This window comes from Drosophila novamexicana, unplaced genomic scaffold (genome assembly GCF_003285875.2).
Source record: "Drosophila novamexicana strain 15010-1031.04,08,12 unplaced genomic scaffold, DnovRS2.1 tig00001385-arrow-arrow-pilon, whole genome shotgun sequence".
NCBI classification, from domain to species: Eukaryota; Metazoa; Arthropoda; class Insecta; order Diptera; family Drosophilidae; genus Drosophila; species Drosophila novamexicana.
The window spans coordinates 643,322-663,836 of NW_020824853.1; the positions used below are offsets into that span (position 1 = coordinate 643,322).

The 20,515-nt window shown below is 41.4% G+C and overlaps 1 protein-coding gene across 1 annotated transcript; it reads right to left on the minus strand.

Moving 5' to 3' along the window:
- Positions 1-2,601: 2,601 nt before the first annotated feature.
- LOC115767389 (protein singed) lies at positions 2,602-20,000 on the minus strand. Its single transcript, XM_030711652.1, has 6 exons — positions 19,103-20,000; positions 7,891-8,243; positions 4,187-4,607; positions 3,547-4,116; positions 3,228-3,476; positions 2,602-2,800 (listed from the first exon to the last, which is right to left on the minus strand). The coding sequence occupies exons 2-6, from the start codon at positions 8,093-8,095 to the stop codon at positions 2,707-2,709; spliced, it is 1,539 nt and encodes a 512-aa protein (XP_030567512.1). The 5' UTR covers positions 8,096-8,243; positions 19,103-20,000; the 3' UTR covers positions 2,602-2,706.
- Between the last annotated feature and the right edge of the window lie 515 nt (positions 20,001-20,515).

The following is a 20,515-nucleotide window of genomic DNA, read 5'->3' on the forward strand; positions in this document are numbered from 1 at the left end:
GAGCCTTGATGATAATGATAAAAGTCTTGGCACCACAATGTATGTATGTATGTAGTTGTATTTGTATTTTAATGACGCGCGCATTGTGGCCAAGCGTACATTGATGACGGCATGTTCGTGCGTTGGCTGGGCAGGGTGTGGGGTAAGGGGTGGGCTGGGTGCATAGAAATGCATGCAAGTATTGGTATGCACATGTGTGTGCGTGGGGCAATTAATTATTCTGATTATTATATGCATGCACTGCGCATACGAATAGAATACGAATAACTGAAATAATATACAATAAAATGAAATCAATCAATGTAACATACCCATACATAGGTATGCGCATGGATGTGCGTGCACGTGTAATCGTATAATATATAAACATTAATTTTGTCGAATTTTAACGAATCTGACGCTTTTAAAAGTAGCTAAAATTGGACTTGTCCTGTCGTGTGTGTGTGTGTCTGTGTGCGTGCGTGGTGTGTGCACACTGGCGCTGGCAACCGAATGGCTGCATCACTCACGCACACATACACACATTTATATATATATATATATTTTCAAACACACACACACACACACTCACTCACGTATAAACTTGGCATATTACAATATGATATAAGCAATGAAAAAACAGAAATTGTAAGTTTAATTTAGTTGTAATGGAATGATGCAAATATACATACAACATATATTCATACATACACACACATATACATATATACATACTTTGCGTATATATATATATGTATGTGTGTGTGTATATGCATATAAAAATACATTTAAAATCTGAACAATGCATTTGATTTTTCGGTGGCAACATTGGCTGATCAGCTGATATGGAAGATATATACATATATCCAGATACATATAAGAGGCTGATCATGCTCGTAAGGAATGCGTCGCAGCATCCTTTCTGTCAGTTGCCTATTGGGAGGGAATTCCTTCTCGGGATCAGGATTGCAAATCGGTTCGAAATCCAGATTTCAACTATGAACTATGCAAAAATGATTTGGCCTTAAGGCATGGATAACCTGAGTCCCATCAATTGGATTTATCTAAACCACATTTGGTAGATGCCAATTTTGGGTGTAAAAATCAAATCTAGCCCTCGATTTCCATATGAAAATATTAACGTTTAGCAATATTTTCAGTAGAACAGGCAAACGCATAATAGGCCTATCCAGAGGCGGGCCCGATTCCCACAATCCTTTTCCCACACATAAATATATATGCTTTGGATTTTCGGAATAGATACTCCGCGCATGGCAATACTTACCCAAGAATCTGATAGAATTAGGAATTTGGGCGAAACAACAAATAATTAAATCGTGCATATATAGTATAATATAGGTATGTTATTGTATATATATATATATATTTCATATTATATCGTTTATCATACAAAATTTCCGTTTCTGTTTAATCGATTTTTTCCCCCGACTAAGTTGAGAAAATTTAGTTGCATTTTTTATGATTCAATAAAAAAAAAAAAAATAATATTATTTATATAAAGATAAAAATGTGCGACGGCAAAAAAAAAAATGTAATAAAATTATGTAATAATAAGAATAAATATGTAACAAAAAATGACAATGACAATGACATATACATACATATATATATATATGTATATATGTATATATATGCAATTGTAGGTTATGTAGCTATAGCTTAAAAATCGGATATTGCAATTGCGCTTCGTATCAAAATTTTGCATGTTTCTTGGTTTTTTTTTTCTTGTTAGTTTTTTTTTTTTATTTTTTATTATTGTTATTGCGCTTAAAACTAGGTTTTGCATATAATAAAATTGCGTGAATGTGTGTCAGTGTCAGTGTGTGTGTGTGTGTGTGTGTGTCAGTGTGTGTGTATGGGCGTGTGTGTGTGTGTGTTTTGTTATTGTTCATATATCAATATGTATAAATATATAAATAAATTTATAGGAATATGTGTTGGTTTTGAAGCAACATTTTTTTTGTTGTTTTTTTTTTTTTGTTGTTTTTTGTTTTGTTTATTAAATTTTTGTTTTTTTTTTTTGCTGTTTTTAAGTTAAGCGGCCCTTTTTAAAAGCATTACAAATCGAATAAATATATGTACGTATGCGTGTACGTATGTGTGTATATATGTATATGATGTGTATGTATGTATATATATATTTATATATATATATATATAATTTTTATCGTTTTTTTGCATGTTTTCATTTGTAATTCATTTATAATTATTATATTATTTAATATATATTTTGCTTTTGTTGCTGATATTGGAAAACGGAAGGATTCGCGACAAATTGTTTCACTTCCTGCGCTAGATTTGTTTCTTTCTTGTTCTTGTAAAAACGTATAAAAAGCTAAATAGGTTGTTTTAAAAAAATTCCCTCTCTCTATATATGTATATATATATGCTGATATATATAATCATTGCATATATATATATATATATATGTATGTGCATGAACATGCATTTATCCTTGATGTTCGCCATTAAATTGCATTTAGGATACATTTTTGTGCGACTTTTTTTTTTTGTTGCGTTCGAAATTGTTTTTTTCTTTTTTTGATTTTGTTTTTGTTTTTGGACATAGTCGACACGTTGCTAAAACTTTAAAAATTGATACGTGTGGTTGTAGTTGTTATTGTTGTTGTTGTTGTTGTTGTTGTTGTTGTTGTAATTATTGTTGCAATTGCCAAACACGTGCCGCATCCTTGGAAGCGCTGCAACTTAGAATTCCCATTGTGTGGCCGAATCGGTGCCATCATCCAGCAATTTGAAGGCCCCATTTTTGGTGGCGCCCAAATATTTGCCCTGTTGCGATCTGCGACGAAAGTGAAAGCAGTGTATTTCGTTAATAAAAGGGTTTAAACTTGAACTTTCTTTTAACGGCCAAATCAAATATTCAAAAATGCAATAGCTTAACAGCTGTTAATAGCTTAACATTCACAGAGCAGCAAATAGCAGCAGTTGTTTTTTAACAGCACGCTGCTATGCCAATTGGCATTGAGTTATAACAGCAATGTTAACGTTAACAGTACAACTGTAGAGTTCGACTGTTATGCGGCGAACAATGTTATATGTTACGGCTGTTATGCATATTGGCAATAACATGCTGTTAATAGTGTTTTGAATAATAACAGCACACTGTTAATGCTTAACTATAAGCGTTATTTTCAAATCTGGTTTTCTTTGGCTTGCCGTTAAAAAATGGAACTTTCTCTCTCTCTCTCTGTCTCTGTCTCTCTTACCTTATGCAAATTCGTGTTGGTTCGCGCAACTCCAGGAAGAAGCCATCGGCTGGCGCATCGGCATCCACCGAAATGCTCTCGCCCTCGACGCGCCAATATTTACCGCTGTGCGCCTTCAGATGGACCATGCCCTTTTGGGCACGCTCAACCAGAATGGTCTCATAGGTGGCCTTGTTGCACTCCAGCTTGAGATTGCCGGGCGTACGATAGCCGACAAAGCCCTGCTCGCACTTCAGCACCAAAATGGGCCTAAAACGGATGGGAGCAACGGGAAGATGACATTTGACGTGAAGCACAGATGGAAGAGGCGCTCGCTTACCGATTGATCAAATAAAAATAGAACTTGGTTATCTCCTCAATGGACTCGGAGGTGGCAAACAAATGGCCGGAACGTTTGGTGGCCAAAAATTTGCCATTATTGGCGCGAAACGAGAGCGAACCATCACCATGCCAGATCAGTTCGAAGAGTGCATCGGCACAGCGACGATTGCCGGTGGCCTGAATGCCACCGCCGGCGGACAGGCACCAGTAGCGATCCTGTGTGGTGCGCAATGCCCAGCGGTGCGCCGACCAATCGTATTCCAGCTGAAAGGTCTCATTCTCGCCGACCTCATCCTGATTGGCGGTCACATCGACGCCCTGCTTGACGCTCACATAGCGCAAATTGAGGCCAGCTATGAACGAGGCCTGCGGCAATGAATCCTCCAGCGAGAACAGCTCGTCCCGTGTCACCGTCGAGGAGCGCGACTTGAGCACCGCCTTCGAGCCAATCGGCGACAGATATTGGCCCTGGCGATCGCGCAGCGCCAAATGCCCGCCATGATACTCGGCACTGAACAGGCAATCCTCGTTGCACACCACCTGCAGCTTGCCATTGGCATTCAGATATCTACAGGCGGATAGGAAAGATATGAGTTAAGTATACGGATTAGATTCGTTGAGGGAAGGGAGGGGCTCACTTGTTGTTGCACGTGTGCAGCGCATATCTGCCGCCCTCCTCGGCGCGAAACTCGAGAGTGAAGAGCGTATCCTCGCCCCAGGGTATATTCGCATCCACATGTATCTCATCCTGCGACTCGGACAGATGGGCGAAACGTTTGCGGCCAATCGAACGCAAGTTCACCTGCGGCCGTGCCGCCAAATGCACCGTCCAGAATTCGCTGGCGCCGGGCGTTTTCGCCGTGCAGACCAGTTTGTCGGGCGTGCCGCCCAAAAAGTAGCCGCGCGACTCGTTCTTCAGGGCCCAACGTCCGCTGCCGTCCTCGCTGATGCTGATCTGGAAGCGGCTGCCCGCGTCCCGCTCCTCGCTCTCGCACAGCACGTTGCCAAACTGATCGACCGACAGATATTTGTTCAGATGAGATCGTAAATAGATAATACCTGTGTGCATGCCGCAAAATAATTTAAATTAGCAAGTGCATAAAGTCCGATCAAATACATCTGCCCAACAATGCCAAGCAGTAGCTTTTCCATGTCAACCTTATAGCAATACATAGTATTACAAAAGAAAGCTTGGTCAAAATTCTAGATGGAGTTCTTTCAAGATATCCCATTAAAGAGAACTAAATTCTCTCCCTCAATCGATTTTCCGTAAAGAACTATATACTATATACTAAGTCGTCCAATGTAAACATCACATCAATTTCTCGAATGGTTTTCCTAAGGAATCTTTATGATATAGTAAAGCCAATGTAATCTTAAGCTCATAGTAAGGATCATGCCAAATCTTATGTATACCAAGTTCATCTTCTTATAAATTTCAAGTTCCATCTGATAAATCCCAAGCTGGGTCTAAAGATGAGTTTATATGGAAGTTCTTAAATATTCGTTGGATCGTTCTCTCTATAGGAGCTATACGATATAGTAGTCCGAGGATATTTAAGACTTGGCTCATTTGTCATAAATCTTCTAAATCGCAAGTTGGGTCAAGATATCTCGAGAAACAAAACGAGTTTTAATACATTCTCGTTCGTTCCTATAGATCTATATGATAATGGTAGTCTAAGGTTGATTAAGATTGAATTCATTTGTCAGAAACATAATAAATCCTATCAATCCCAAGTTGGGTCAAGATATCTCTAGAAACAAAACGAGTTTTCATACTTTATATCTATGGCAATTCATTGGTAAAACGTATGGTATATTAACTTTTCATAACAGTACTTAATTACGAGATAATGATTCGATCTTGCCTAGATACAAGCAGACAAACAGACAGGCCTGGCTGACAATGCCTACTAAGAGTATATGTATATACCCTCTACACTGTTATATAAAGAAGGGTAAACTGTATTTGACTAAGTGAATAGCATGTTGCCTGACAAAATGCAAATACCCGCTTGCGAGGTAATGGCAACAGTCAATATCTTTCTCTTGCGCCTTGTCTCGCGCTAACTGTACTCATTTCAAATAGCTGAACGAATAACGGCAAACGGCAGCAGCCAATCAGCTGTCAGCTGTCGGCTGCGCAGCGATTAGCGATGCCACCTCGCAGCAGACAATGCTTAATTAGTTATCGATAGGCGGCCTATCGCTGGCATTATTTATTGCTGCTGCTGCTTCTTCTTCTACTGCTTCTACATTTTCTTCTCCTTCTTTCGGCGATTGAGCAATTTAGCTAAACATCAACGTGCGCTCTGGCCACATCGTTTTCAATTTGGCTGAGCTATTTTAATGGCCGTTACGAATGCCAGCGCAAGACTGCAGGCTATCAAGTAGGAGCAAAGAGGGGGGGGGGGGGGGGGGGGGGGGCAGGTTGATTTCGACTAAAATATTTTGTATTAATTGCAACGTGGCCAATGGCAGTCGCAGCGGCAAACGAGTTGCCTTAATTATAATTGTCAGCCCAGACCAGACCAGATCAGACCAGCTCCGGCCAGCATGGCCAAAGCCAATTGCAATGCCCGTTGCAAGCAACATGCAACCTGTGGCGTCTCCGTGTGGCTTGATGATAAATGATGCCAAATTCGTGAGACGCTTTGTTTTCTTGCGCTTTAATATATATTAGGCAGACAGACAGACGAACGGACAGACGGACAGACGGACAGATACCCTGCACGTCAAATTAACGCAGCTGCGGGCCAAGCTCTGGTTTTGGCCAACGCAGCTGCAAATTGGCAAATGATTTATGCGAGTTACACATAGCAAGAAATAAAAGTAAAATGCTAAAAAGCTAAAGCTGTGTTTACGACTGGCCAAATGATTTACAGTCGGCAATCAAATGCGTCAGCCGAATGCAAATGCAGCTGATAAATGGCAAACAGTGCCAGCTGTTATCATTAGCATTGGCATTATCATTAGCACTATCATTGTCATTATCGTGCTCATTATCAATATCATTGGCATTATCATCTCAGTTTCCATTCTCATTCTCATTTCCATTTCCATTTTCGTTAGTTCATTTAACATGCTTATCAGCGCAGTCTGATAACAGCTCAATGCTTGATGTTTATGCATACAGTGAAAGCTCGCTTGAGCGACCGATTTCACAGTTACATTCCCATTTTCCATGGGCCCAAATGGGTATCGTAATGTTGAGCAAATGTACGTAACTGCAGGAAGAAAGTATCTTCGATTACATTAAGTATATATATATTCCTGATCAGCATCAGTAGACGAGTCAATCCTTAAAGAACTAGAGACAGAAATTTTGAACGTCGAGTCTCCTTCTTTCCGTCAATCGATAACTTGTCACGTTTCCCAGCAATCGATCAATTTTGATATCGAAAACCTATTTTTGGAGCTATCATTGAAAATGATTCGATTTCGTAAACTGCACTAGCTACAGAAATTTGATATTTGCAAAATATCGATAAGAATCGATTTTGGGACTGTGTTTGCATTTGGATTGCAGGTTCTCGTATTGTATATAAAAATATAAGAAATCTTTTACTTTTAGAATAAAGAATATGTTTCACAAAATAAAATCCAAAAAAAGCATACATAAATAATAGCATATATTAAACATATCGCGACAAAATATAAAAATTCCTTGCATGGGATTAACTAACGGAAGCCTAAAAAAAGGACAATTTCTGCCGTTTTTCCTATTTTCCATGCTTGAACGTGAATTTCACCAAAGGCCTTAACTAACGGAAGCCTAATATAAGGACAGCTGCTGCCTTTCATCTATTTTCCACGCTTGAGCGTGAATTTCACCAAATTGCTTAACATAAGGGAACCCAAGACAAGGACAACTGCTGCCTTTCACCTATTTAAGGGAGCCTAAGACAAGGACAACTGCTGCCTTTCACCTATTTTCCACGCTTGAGCGTGAATTTCACCAAATTGCTTTACATAAGGGAACCCAAGACAAGGACAACTGCTGCCTTTCACCTATTTAAGGGAGCCTGAAACAAGGACAACTACTGCCTTTCACCTAATTTCCACGCTTGAGCGTGAATTTCACCAAATTGCTTAACATAAGGGAGCCTAAGACAAGGACAACTGCTGCCTTTCACCTATTTAAGGGAGCCTGAAACAAGGACAACTACTGCCTTTCACCTTTTTTCCACGCTTGAGCGTGAATTTCACCAAACTCCCTAGAAAGAAGCTCAACTGATATCGAAAGCGTCGACAGAGTTCGCTCGATTTAAGCAAGCGCCTTAGAATATTTGCTATCTGTATGGTTTAATAGAGATAATGTGGAATATTGTGTACTTACTTTCACCGGTGTTGGATGGCTCCAGCGTCCAGAGCTGCTTCTTCTTGAGGCTGGCCCCGTTCGCGTTGAGCTTGAAGCCAAATGTCTCGGCGGTCATGTACTTGTGCTGGCCATTGATCAGACCGATGGTCCACCAGCCCTTCTGTTGATTCTGTGATATAATGTCCCCATTGCTGTGGCCCAGCTCACAGCCCTGGCCGTTCATGGTGCTAATCGGTGCAATGGTGGCGGCTGTACGAACTGAACAATTGGCGCCTGCCGCTAAATCAATCGCTTGCTAGATGCCCGGCTTGTGGTTGGCTTCTGTCTGTCGGCTTTGCGTTGAGCCAGTCGGAGTTTTGCTAGCTGCTTGCCTGTGTCGAATATACATATGTATACATATATATATATGTATATATATATATATATATATATAATGTATATATATATATATATATATATATATATATAAATAATATATAAATATAAGCAACTGTTTTTTGTGTACACATTTGATTGATAAAACACATTGTGTGTGCGTTCAAACTGTAAGCCATAAACAATAAACCAAGAGAAACATATTTATGCATTTGCCGCAGTCTGTGTGCTAAATTTATGTGCATGTCAGAGAGTCAGACAGCCGGACAGCCGGACAGTCAGCCGGCCATGTGTGCAGTGCATGCAGAGCAGGCAACTTGCAACAGGCAACTTGCAACTTGCAACTGGCGACGACAACTCCAAGTGCGTCCGTCTCCGTGTCGAGGAGTGGGGAAGGTATTGGTCTGGCATTCATTTCAATGTCGCCAAGTCGAACAGGAAACGTAGATAACGCAATGTTTCTTCAGTTCATACCCTGTACACATTGAACAACTGTTAAAGTGGGCATATTGGCTGCAGCATCAAGTTGCATGCATATCGTAAATCAAACAAACTTCAAACTATTTTTCTATCCACAACTCTGGCAATATCTACAGAAATATCGTTAAATATCGAGTAAAAAAAAAATCTGGAATAGATTGCACATTTCATACAGCTGGACACACTTTTCATGCTTTTGAAGAGTTTTTGGTATACTTATATACAGAGAAGAGTATTTGACGTACATGCTGGGTAACTGGCTAGTCGGGCAGACTCAATGAAACGCGCTTGGTTTAGCCTTTGATTTTGCTGCACTTTACATGGACGACGACACATGTCGCCAGATCTGTAGCAATGGCAACATTCAAATTCAAGTTTAACAGACGGCAAATCAGCTGTCAAATGTCAAATAGCTAGCGATGACATTTGGCGCAAAGTGTTTGACAGAGCGGCGCTTTAATTGCCTATCGATATGCGGCTTGGAAGCGTTATCGATGCCCGGCATCGGCTGCGGCGATATGTTATCAAAATATGTACACACTGTACATTCAAATTTGAAAAGCCGCTTCGCCTTTGACATGTCTGTGCATGCATGTGGGCGTGTCTCCGTCTCCGTCTCTGTCTTTGTCCCCGTGTGGGGATCAGAAGTATCTGGCCAGCTCATTAAGGTGACGCGAGCCAGCTAATCGGAGCTAACGAATCACATAGCCGGCCGTATGACTCAACCGGCTAAAAGCCACAAAACGTACAGGAAAAGCAGGCTGACAAAAAAAGGAGATAGCAAGGGGCTTTTAGTTGGGTGTGCACGATTGGCAGATACCATGTAAACGGTAATTACATATATACTTGTACATACATACACTTCTTCTTCTTCCTTCCTACCTTATCGAGAATAAAAAAAGGTTCCTGATCTCTGCGTGCAATGGGAGACGTTCCTATATATTCACTTTTTTAGCTCTTCTAATCTCACAGATATGCGCTAGAAGTAAAAACTGAATTTCGATAGTTTTCGATTTTGAAGTATTTGTAAAAGTTATCGAAAGATTTATAAGTTTGTTTGGCTAAGATGCACGAAAAACCCATCTAAAGTCTTTAAGAACGGGACGATAAGACATAATTCTACAGAAAACTTTTCTTATATCAGAGATAGGCGCTCAAAATAACGGCTGAATATCGATAATAATCGATTTTGAAGTTATCGAAAGCATATAGGAGTTTGCTGTGGCGTCGCGTTAAGACAGATTATTATAACTACATTGACTAAGCTCGTGATCCTGAGTAAATATAAACACTTTATCTTCCAACTGTAACAAAGACGAGCACAGGCTAGCATATGCCCCCCTCTCAAATGGGCACAGGGTATACAGAATATGTGGGGGCGGCCAGCTGCAGGAGCAGCACTCAAAAGAGCCGTTGATGGACAGCAGCGACGACTTGGTAGGTGTGCAGCTGAAATTTGCTGTTCCCTTACATTTTTTTTTTGTTATGCTTTGCATATAAGCCTTAAAAAAAAAGAGGCAAACGAGCCAAGCCCGAGCTGATTGACGATTGCGGCTGCGGCACGTAGATACATAAACAAACGAGCTGCGTGACGTTCGAGCAAAGGAGACGGCGGCGGCGCCCAAAGTGCCAGCTCCTTCATATATGCCTCCATGGTTGTTGTTGTTGTTGTTGTTGGCATTTCTAGGCGTTGGCTTATGGCGCTGACCATTTGCGAGATTTTCATTTCATGCAAAGCCATTTGGCCGGGGCGTTGGCTTTGCAAAAAAAAAAAAAAAAAAAAAGGAAAAAGGAAAAATAAAGGCAAATGTTAGCCAAAGGCAAATCGGATGGCAGATTAACATCAAATAAAACGCAAATGAAAATGAAAATGAAAACTACGCAAACAGACAGACAGACAGACACAGCCCACCTTCCCCCACCCCACACACGCCTGGCACAACCTTAATGGTTTGCGCTAATCTGGCATCGCCAAACAATTTAAAGCTGGCAGCTTGTGCACTTGTCTCATCCGATCGCGCTGTCTCGCTCTGGCAAAAAGTCAATGCTCGCCTTTTTCTTGTAAAGTCAGCTTTAACAGCAGCAGCAGCAGTGGCATCGACAGCGACAACGGCAGCGCAGCCGTTTTCGCCTTAACCCGCACCTTTGCTCGTAATATGTATGCATTTCATTTTCCATGTTAACTGAAATTCGATAAGCGCCGTTTTTGTAATCGTTTTGCAGATGTTTGCCGCTTTTATTCATAAAATTCGTTGGAAAATTAATTGCAGCTCTTTAAAAAGCGATTGCAACACAAATATGCACGTGTACACACACACACACACATGCATATCCATATGCGCATGTGAAAAGCCAACTAAATCTTAATTAATTATGCATGCCGATTTGTGTTCGAATCCCCCAGTTGTCTGCAAAGATGCACACACACACACACACACATAGAACGATATGCATGTGTAAGCACACATGTATGCAGCCAAGAATGAAAAAAGGAATGAACGAATGCAGCAAGCAAGCAAGAAAGAAAAAAAGGCAGCAGCAAACAGTTAAACACCGTTGCAGAAGAGCTGGCAGCGCCAATTACTGCAAATGGTGTGGCAACAATGGCCAAGCGGAACACCGTCATAACTAGCAGCAATTGCTAAGAACAAGAACAAGAGCACAAATGAGAGCAATAAAAAGCTCACAGCTGCAACGACTGGTTAAGTAGCTCAGCAACAGTCCGCGACTCATTTACACGCACACAGCACAGGCTCTATACCAATACACTCAAACATCATCAAATTGAGTGGCATCGGGCCAGTTTACCGGTGTTGCCCACTGTTTCTTCTTCTTTATTATTGCTGCTGCTGCTGCTGCGCTGCTCGCAAATCAATTAAATTACACTATTGACTCTTGTGTTGTATTTGCCGATTGTGCGTCGTCTGTGTGTTTGTGCATGTGGCATTATTAAACGAAATCTAATTAAATGAAATGGCGTACACTCACAAATTGATTGCTCATATATGTATGTATGCGCATATATGTGTATGTATGTGTGCGTGTGTCGCTGTGTGTGCTTTTAGCAAATTACGAAAATGTAAAATATGATGAAATTTTATCGCATCGCACACCTTTCACCAGGCAACATTTTGCGTGTGTCGCGCTATTTGGGGCCATACCCCCACTTTCCACCCCTCTCGCATGCTCATCTCTGCGTGTGTAGCTTGTTAATGATAACGGTAAACTGATAAACGCACACCACACTCAAACAATGCGAGCTCATCAGCCACCGCACATCGGAGTGAGACACAAATGCAGATAAATACGAGCACACACACACACACACGCACGCACATACAGAGCCCAACTGCAGCTGTTACCGAGCTTTGCGCAATTATGTATGCAATAAAGAGATAGGCAAAGATAGCCAAGAAAGAGCGGGAGGGAGAGAGGGGGACAGCTGGTACCAAGCAGTCAAGCAGCTAGGCAGCAAGCCAGCCAGACAGCAAAACGGCCAGCGTTGCCACTGTGCCATTAGAATGGACAACGGACAGTGCACTAATCTGCATACATGCAAACAATTTAAACTAAATCAGCGTCAGCATGTGTCGTAATTTCTTATAATACTCGTGGCATCAACAGCAACAGCGCACACTTATTCATGTACGCTGCAGCAGCATACGGTATATTTTTACTGTAACAACAAAAGCAGCAGCAGCAGAAGCAACAAAAGAATCGCTCTAAATCTCGGCTTCAGACAGCAACAACGATCTAAAAATACTCGTGCACACAAACACACACACACATAACAGAGACAAAGAGAGAGAGAGAGAGAGAGAGAGAGAGAGAGAGAGAGAGAGAGAGAGAGAGAGAGGCGGCAGACACACATACTGATGCACAGATACAGACATCAGCGGGGCCGGCAGACATAAATATTAGTGGCCCACGTCTTCGCTTTAAAGACATGCCACCAATTGCCAAGTGGCTCCTTCTGCTGCTGCTGCTTGGGGCGCACGCGCGCGCGCAACCGACCGTTGCATTTGCATTGCATATGCAGGTGCGGCAAGCTGTGGCAGGGGTTAGAGCGTTGCCACATTGCACACTGGTCCCAAAAGGCTACACTTGATATTAATTTGGCCATGGCCACATTTTGATACAATCTTCAAATAATTCACAGATTCTTGAGAAGCAGAAGAAAAAGAAATTAACAACTGTATTCTAGATTTAGCCCAAATTCGAAATTCTGCAATTGCACCAGTGCTTTTCGCTCAGTGCACAGGTCTAATCACGCCACTTGAGATTTTATTACCGTTCGCCACAAACTTTTCATGGCGACCCTTGCAATTGCTCAAGGGCACGCATAGATAAATATCGAGTATGCATTTAATGGATGCTATAGCACCAGTGTGCACAGCTTATGTTCTCTATCTCGTTCTCTCTGCCTATCTGCTCTATCACTCCGTGCCGCTCTCACTCATTATTCTTTAGTGTCTATCGTCTATCGTGACTTTTATGGCTGTTGAGAATGCAAAAACGATGCCCGCGAATTGTAAAAGTACTCGTAAAATGCAAAACATTTTCGATGCCAGCAGAACATCTGCTGCTGCGGCTGCTCTCGTGGGCGATTAATAGTTAGTCAACTTGTTGTTGTTGTTGTTGCTGTTGTTGATTATGCTTGTTATTTTCAAAACAGTTTGCGGTTTTTGTGGCGGCAAAGTGAAGCCTTAAAAAAACGGGTGAACAACCAAAAAAAAAAAATAATAATAATAATACAGACTCAATTAACAGCAAACGGTGCAATCATTTGCCGCAAGCACCTTTCCAATTGTTTTATAATTACAAACGTACAATTATGTACAAATGCGAAGCTACAACTCTTCCAACATGTTTTCTACTTTTTGGATTTGGTTTTTCTTTTTTTTTTTTTAGAAAGCGCCTAAAACAAGTGCAGTAATCAATTATTACGCGACGAATCAACAAATTGATTGTCTTGGGAGAGTTGAAAGATGAGTTGAAAACAAAAAAAAAAAAAAAAGTAAAAGTTTCAATTTAAAAACGTCAACGATGTCAAACGGGCTGTTGCAGCGCGTGAGTGCGAGTGAAAGAGACTTGCCAAAAACCGTTAGAACAGCGTTCGCGTTGCTTTTGTAATGTTAATTATGAATTGACTCCACATTTTGAACTTTAACAATGTCGGTGCGTGAGAGATAGCAAAAACGTGCGAACCGAATGAACCGCATGAACCGCTCGTTTTCAGTGCTGCCATATTTTGAAAGTCTGAACGTTGCCAAACGCATTAAATAGCCATTTTCGAGCCAAGACAACAGGACTCATAGCCAGCTTTGACTTGTTGACAAATTTAAGTACTAATATAATAAATATTTAAAATTATTTTGCATAATTTTAAGAAAATTGTATATTTAATAGTTAGTTTTTTCATTTATACATATGTATATACTTCTTTTCAGTTAAATTTTTGCCCAATCATTATTATAATTAATATGGTATTTATTTTATCTCATTTAACAACAACTTTTCAATGCATTTTAATGTTGTTGTATGTGTATATAATAAATTCGTTATTTATAATATATTCAAATGCATTTAACACAATTTAAAGCGACGAGCTTGTTCAACAATTTCCCAGCTAACTTTCAAATGGTGTCAGCTATAGCCATAAAACAGCTAAACTGCTAACACAGCTGCTGCTGTTAAAGTCTGCATTTACAGTTTTCAGCTTCTGCATGCGTTTGGAACAATCAAAAAATCAAAATCAATAACCCAAAACAAAATGAAATGAAATGAAATGATTTCGAATAGAGAAATCAATGAAAGCCACCAAATGGCAGGCAGGCAGGCGGATAAACGGTTTCGGGCTGCTTTTTTCTTTGCGCTCTGCTGCTGAAATAGCTGTTGTTGATGTTGTTGTTGTTGTTGTAGTTGTTGTTGTTGTTGTAGCGAACATCTCGGCTTTGGCTTGGCTTGGCTTGGATTGAATTGGTTCGGTTTAGCGTTTGGCGTTTGGCTGATTGAACGCACATAAATAACTCTTGGCTTGTCTATGATATATAGAAATGTATCTGTGTCCACACATATCTGTAGCAACAACAGTTAACTGTTGTTGTGCAGCGCTGAAATTACCGCTGCTCTTGGCCATCAGCTCAAATGATTTATGCAGCAATTACACGCACACACACACACACACACACACACAGACATGCACAGCTTGGCCTGCCCACGGAGAGAGGCGGGCCAGTCAAAGCTTAGCTAAGCGAGTGCCACAGGCGGTGGCTGCCACAGCAGGCACATTAATAATTTGTTCGCATTTTCAATAGGCGCAGAAAAATGCATGTAATAAACAATGAGCATAAATATTTTGCACAACCGCAAATTACATAGCAGACAGCTCTTTGTATGGCGAGCGTACACAAATGAAAATGGGGTAGGGGGATGGGGTAGGGGTAGGGGTAGGAGTAGGTAGATTGTCTTTGAAAATCAAAACATGATATTTACAACAGCTTGGCCTTGGCAGGACCGGGACAAGTATCAATATTTCGATACGCCCGGCAAATTGAAAATAACCAAAGCCAAAATTAACCAGCTCAACCAGTTGGCATTTTTGCTATTAAACTGCAGCCGCAACTTGAACTTGCACTTGTCTCAGCTTGTAGCTGTGTGCGTGCGTGTATGTGTGTGTGTGTGTGTGTGTGTGTGTGTGAGTGCGCCTGGCAACATTGAGCAAAATGTATTAACAGCGACACCTCCTTCTTCAACTGAAGATCACGACGATGACTTTAAAGGCCACGGGCCACTTAAAGGCGGGCGCATAAATCAAAGCGCACGACCGATAGCTGCCTGCTATGGCAAAGGAGTTCAGCAGGAGGCGGAGGAGGCGTAACATAACGAAAAGCAAAGACAAGAAAAGGAAAACAAAAAAACCAAATTCAAAAGAGTTTTTGGCTTTTATCGGCAACGCCACAACAGAAATGTTGATGCTGGTGGCAACGCTGCGCGATTGCAGTGCATTGAACTGAACCCCCGAGTTCAGCGGCAGCGTACAGCATGTACATACATATGTATGTATGTATGTGGCATATGAATTATTGTTATTGTACGTAAAGGAAAACGAAGCAAGAGGCGCGACAGCGCGTCGCCCATTCCAAAAATATCGCATATGCATAAAAGGAAAAGGCGCCAGATATGCTGCAAGTGTTGCATTGATAAAGACTTCACTATTGATATACAACTATATGCATGCATACATACAGTATGGTTTGTGTGTGTGTGCGATTGCATTTGTACTGCGCTGCGCCAGGAAGCATCAACGTCAAATGAATCACAAGCAGTTGAAGCCAATTGCGGCGCTCTCTGTTGAAAGCGAAAACGGCGAGAAAAAAAAGGAGTCAAAAAAAAAACAAAATACTGCAGCCAGACGTGACTCAGCAGCAGAACAAAGCCACAGAGCGAAAGAGATGGAGAGAGGGAGAGAGCAAGGGCGTGTTCGAGTGAGACAGCGCGAGAGTTGCTGCAAAAACTGTCAAGCAATAACAACAAAACAAAAAAAGACAAAAGAAAAGAAACGAAAAGCAAAACAAGCAAAAAAAAAATATGATTAATTTGAGAACTTTGCAATGCAGCTTAAACACCCTAACAAAAAGGATTTATGTATTTATAATAACTAAGAGATGTTGGAATCGTTGCCATTTCGGCTAGACATCTTGTCAGTGTTGACAATTCAGACATTTTCCAGCCAAATTCGGCTAAGCTTAGCGGTTTTTTAAAATTTTTATTTAAACTATGGAAAAACTGGCCAGCCTCTATGAAGAGCTCACGATATGATCGCGAAATAACATGATCTTAACAACTTTTGGGCAATTGTTAACCAAAAACACACGTGCATCGCTGCAAATTTCACTACGGCTCATGCCAAATGCCCCGACTAAGTCATGCGTATTTCACATATTGCTCATTGTTCAAATCAAAGGCAAATGCAATTAGGCAATGAACCGCACACACACACACACACACCCTCATCCTTAACGAAGCATCTGCAAGGAATGCGCCTGGAGGAGGGGGTGTGCTGCCTGCGGGGGGTGCAGCCGTTCGGTGTGAGTCGAAAGTATGCGTAAAGTGCGTTATGTTTGGATTTTGCTTTTGCTTATTTCAAGGGCAGCTGTTGTTGTGTTGCCAGCTGCACTTGATGGCCAAACTGAGAGGCGGACAAAGTAAGAGGGGGGAGGGGGCGTGTACATACACAAACACATGCATGTACGCTACGTATAGAGCATGTGTAAGCAGCAGCGCATAAAGTGAACGCTCCTTGGAGTGAACTATTCAAAGTCAAGTGAGAGAAACTCCACTGATTTGTTTTTTTTTTTTTTAAACCTAAAAGCTTAGTTAATAATAGTATTGAAAATACAGCAATAAAAGCATGGCTAATAGTCATAAAATAAAATAAAATGTTGCAAAAATTAAGAAAAAATAAAAAATAGGTAAAACTGTTTGTTACACAGCAAACATATATGTGTTTACTGTACTATTTGCCCTGGCAGCACAAATACTGGATTCAATAAAGCTTTAACTGTTCGCGAACAAATTTCAATAACTGAAAAATCGAATCGAAATATATATATATATATATATGTTATAATAAAAATAAATTGAAAGAAGCACAATTAATACGAGTTTTAGCCAAATGTTATTTCTATGCCAGTTTCCACTGTGGAGCGAACACTGTATATGCTCAATGTGTAAGGCTTGTGTTTCAATATATGTAGAGTTCACTGTACGGCTTGTACATTATTGTCTTGAGCAGACTGTCGTCTCGCGACAAAGGGGCTTCCAGCAATGCGTTAAGTAGGAATGATGTGTGTATGTGTGTGTCGGTGTGTGTGTGTGTGTGTGTGTGTGTGTGTGTGTGTGTGTGTGTGTGTGTGTGTGTATACCTGATTTCCGGCGCACAACGGAAGCATTCGATTGCCAGTCCGTTGATACGCAAACGGTTGACAATGCAACCCATAGCCAAGTCTCAGACGCTGCCGTTGCCAATGGCCACAAAAATGTATATATGTATATGTATATGTACATGTATGTATGTAAAAAGAAGAAGCATAAACGTGACTCAGAGAGGGGTGCGACAGGTACGGGGTGGTAGCTGGCATTTATTGTCTGTTTTGCTGGCTGGAATACAAATTGCTAATTGCGCTGGCTAAATGCAAATCCTGATGGAGAATTATTGATTTGCCAGCAGCGCAGTTGCGCCGGCGGCAGGGGTTGGCGCGTGCAGCAGCAGCAGCTGGTAGGGGGGAGGGGGTGTCAGTCAGTCAGTCGTCGCATAGAGCACACGCCCCAGCGCATCAGGCTGTCGCTGAGATGGGCGTTGGGCACAACAGATACACACCGGAATTTTCGTGCGTTTTTCCCTGTAAGGAACAAAGGAAAAATATGCGTGGCGCATTCTGCAACTTTTTTATTTTGTACAAAAAAAAAATGGCAGACTAAAAAAAAAACAGCCAAATGCGCATCACTGGAAATGCGCTGGATCGAAGCTAAGCAGAGCAATAAACAGTTAATAAAGTGCGAATGGCAACAACAACAAACATAAGAGCAAGAGCAAGAGCAGCCATCAAATTGATTGACAGAAACAGTTACGAATTGATATACATACATATGTACATACATATATGTATGTGTGTGTCCATTAAAGAAGTCAAAGGGGTGCGTGCTATGTCTGTTAGCTTTTGACAGTTGGTTTATCAGTTTGATTCGAGACCAAACAAGCCAAAGAAGAGGTTTACAGGTAATCATCATTCATCTGGCAACATTGTGCGTGGCCCCAGAGAACGCACAAAACCAAACTAAGAGAGAGAGAGAGCGAGAGAGCGAGCGAGCGCACGCAAAAGAGAGGCTGCCACTGTGAATGCCAATGTCAAGGCAATTAGCCAAAAGCCGGTTGGAAAAATCAACAACGAGGCGCTGCAAAAACAATGCCAACAGAAAAGTAGCAGCAGCAGCAGCAGCAGAGGAGGAGAAAAATCGTAAAACAAGGCAAGCGCAAAATAAAAAGCTATGAAATGGAGCTTAAGTCACAGAGCTGGCAGAGCGACTGTGACGTCGGCTGCCATAGATTTTATGACTTGCAAGAGGTGCGCGATGGCGTGCAGTCTGTTGAAGGGGGGGAGGGATGTGGGGAGGGGTGTGGGGATGCACAAAGCGAAGATGTTTGCTTGGCACTGCGGTTACACCTGGAACTGGAGCACGTCAAGTGAGAGAGGTACAAAAAAAATGTGTCCATGTGTGTCTGTGTGTGTGTGTGTGTGTTGAAAAGAAGAAGCAGGTCCGATTGCATTTGGAGCCATGTTTGGGCAAGGCACGTTGAAAGGAATTCACTTACTTTCTTTGTTGCTCACTGAGCCTCGCTTGTTGTCGTTGTTGTTGTTGTTATTGTTGTTGCTATTGTTGTAACTGTTGTCACTGGGGCTGCTGCTTTAATTACCGTTTTAAATGGCAGTTTTGCTTATTATCCTTTGCCCGCGCGCGTTTGCTCTCTATATCTCCCTCTACTCTCGCTCTGTCTGTCTGTCTCTTTACACCGATGCGTTTTGGTCTGCTTTGGTTAGCTTTAGTTTTAGTCGCCGTCGCTTTTCGTCTTTTTCTATTTGCGCTCCTCTGCTTTTGCCGGTGTTTCTACTACGCCTTCGCCTGTCACTGTGTGCGTGCGTTTGCCTGTACGTGTGCGTGTGCGTGTGTGTGCCTGTATTTGTATCGTCTCGTTTGCGTCTGTGTGTGTTCGTGTGCGTGTGTGTAAGTCTGTTACACCCTTCACTTCCAATTCGAATTTAGTTAGGTAGACGAACAAAGTAACTTTGGCCTCAGTTCAAGTTCACTCACAATAAAAAATCAGAAAAAAAAATATGTATACGTAAACAAATCACAGGCAACAATTATCGAAATGTTTTTTTTTTTTTTTGATTGCTTTTTCTCAGGTATTATTTGTTTACGGCAGCTTTATGCTTTTGCTTGCTGGCGCCTATTCACATTCGTATGCGTGCGTGTGTATGTGTATGTGTTTGGTATGGCAAAAGGATTTTTCACGATTTCAAATTGGCTAACAGACGCATGCGCGCACAATAGGACCACAAGATTCGTTTGAAGAACACAACCGCTCACGACCTGCTCTCGAATTGGAATGAAAACCCGTTGCAGAGCCATATACAATTTAAATCCAACCGCTTAATAACAGTCTGTAATTGCGCTGTTAAATGCATCAGACTGTTAACGCGATTGCGAGCAACGTTAACATAATCTGATGCCGCAAGAAACTAGCAAATGGAGACTTAAATGTAAAGCGAAGCAAGAGGAGCAATTTTATTGAAATTTGTAGAAATTTAACTGAATCACAACATTCGTTCAACTCACATGATACTGTTCGCATTACATTTCCTAATACTAACCACTGTTAAACTTAACATGCTGATTCTTTGCTTCAAGCAACAGTTAGTTAACATAATGCAAAGTTAACCAAAACCCAGTCCAAGTCCAAGTCTTGCCAACTCGGCGAAAGTGCTGTTAGGACTGTTGTATTTTTTAAATGTAACGGTAAATGGGCAAAGGAAATGCGCATAACTTGAACTTGACGAATTGCCGCTAGATCGCAGCCGCCACGCAATTTGATTTACAGCTATCCCAAAACCAACAGCAACAGCAACAACAACAGCAACAGCAGCTGCCCAACTGCAACCGACTGGCGCCATGCTCTGTTAATTTTTAAAATGCGCGCATGCATCTTCTTCTGGCTGCACTCGGC

Coding starts and splice junctions, on each gene's coding strand:
- LOC115767389 (XM_030711652.1), bottom strand. CDS start 8,095: ATGAACGGCCAGGGCTGTGAGCTGGGCCACAGCAATGGGGACATTATA. Junction 4,117..4,186: donor CTGCACACGTGCAACAACAA/GTGAGCCCCTCC, acceptor ATCCGCCTGTAG/ATATCTGAATGCCAATGGCA. Junction 2,801..3,227: donor CCAACACGAATTTGCATAAG/GTAAGAGAGACA, acceptor CTTTCGTCGCAG/ATCGCAACAGGGCAAATATT.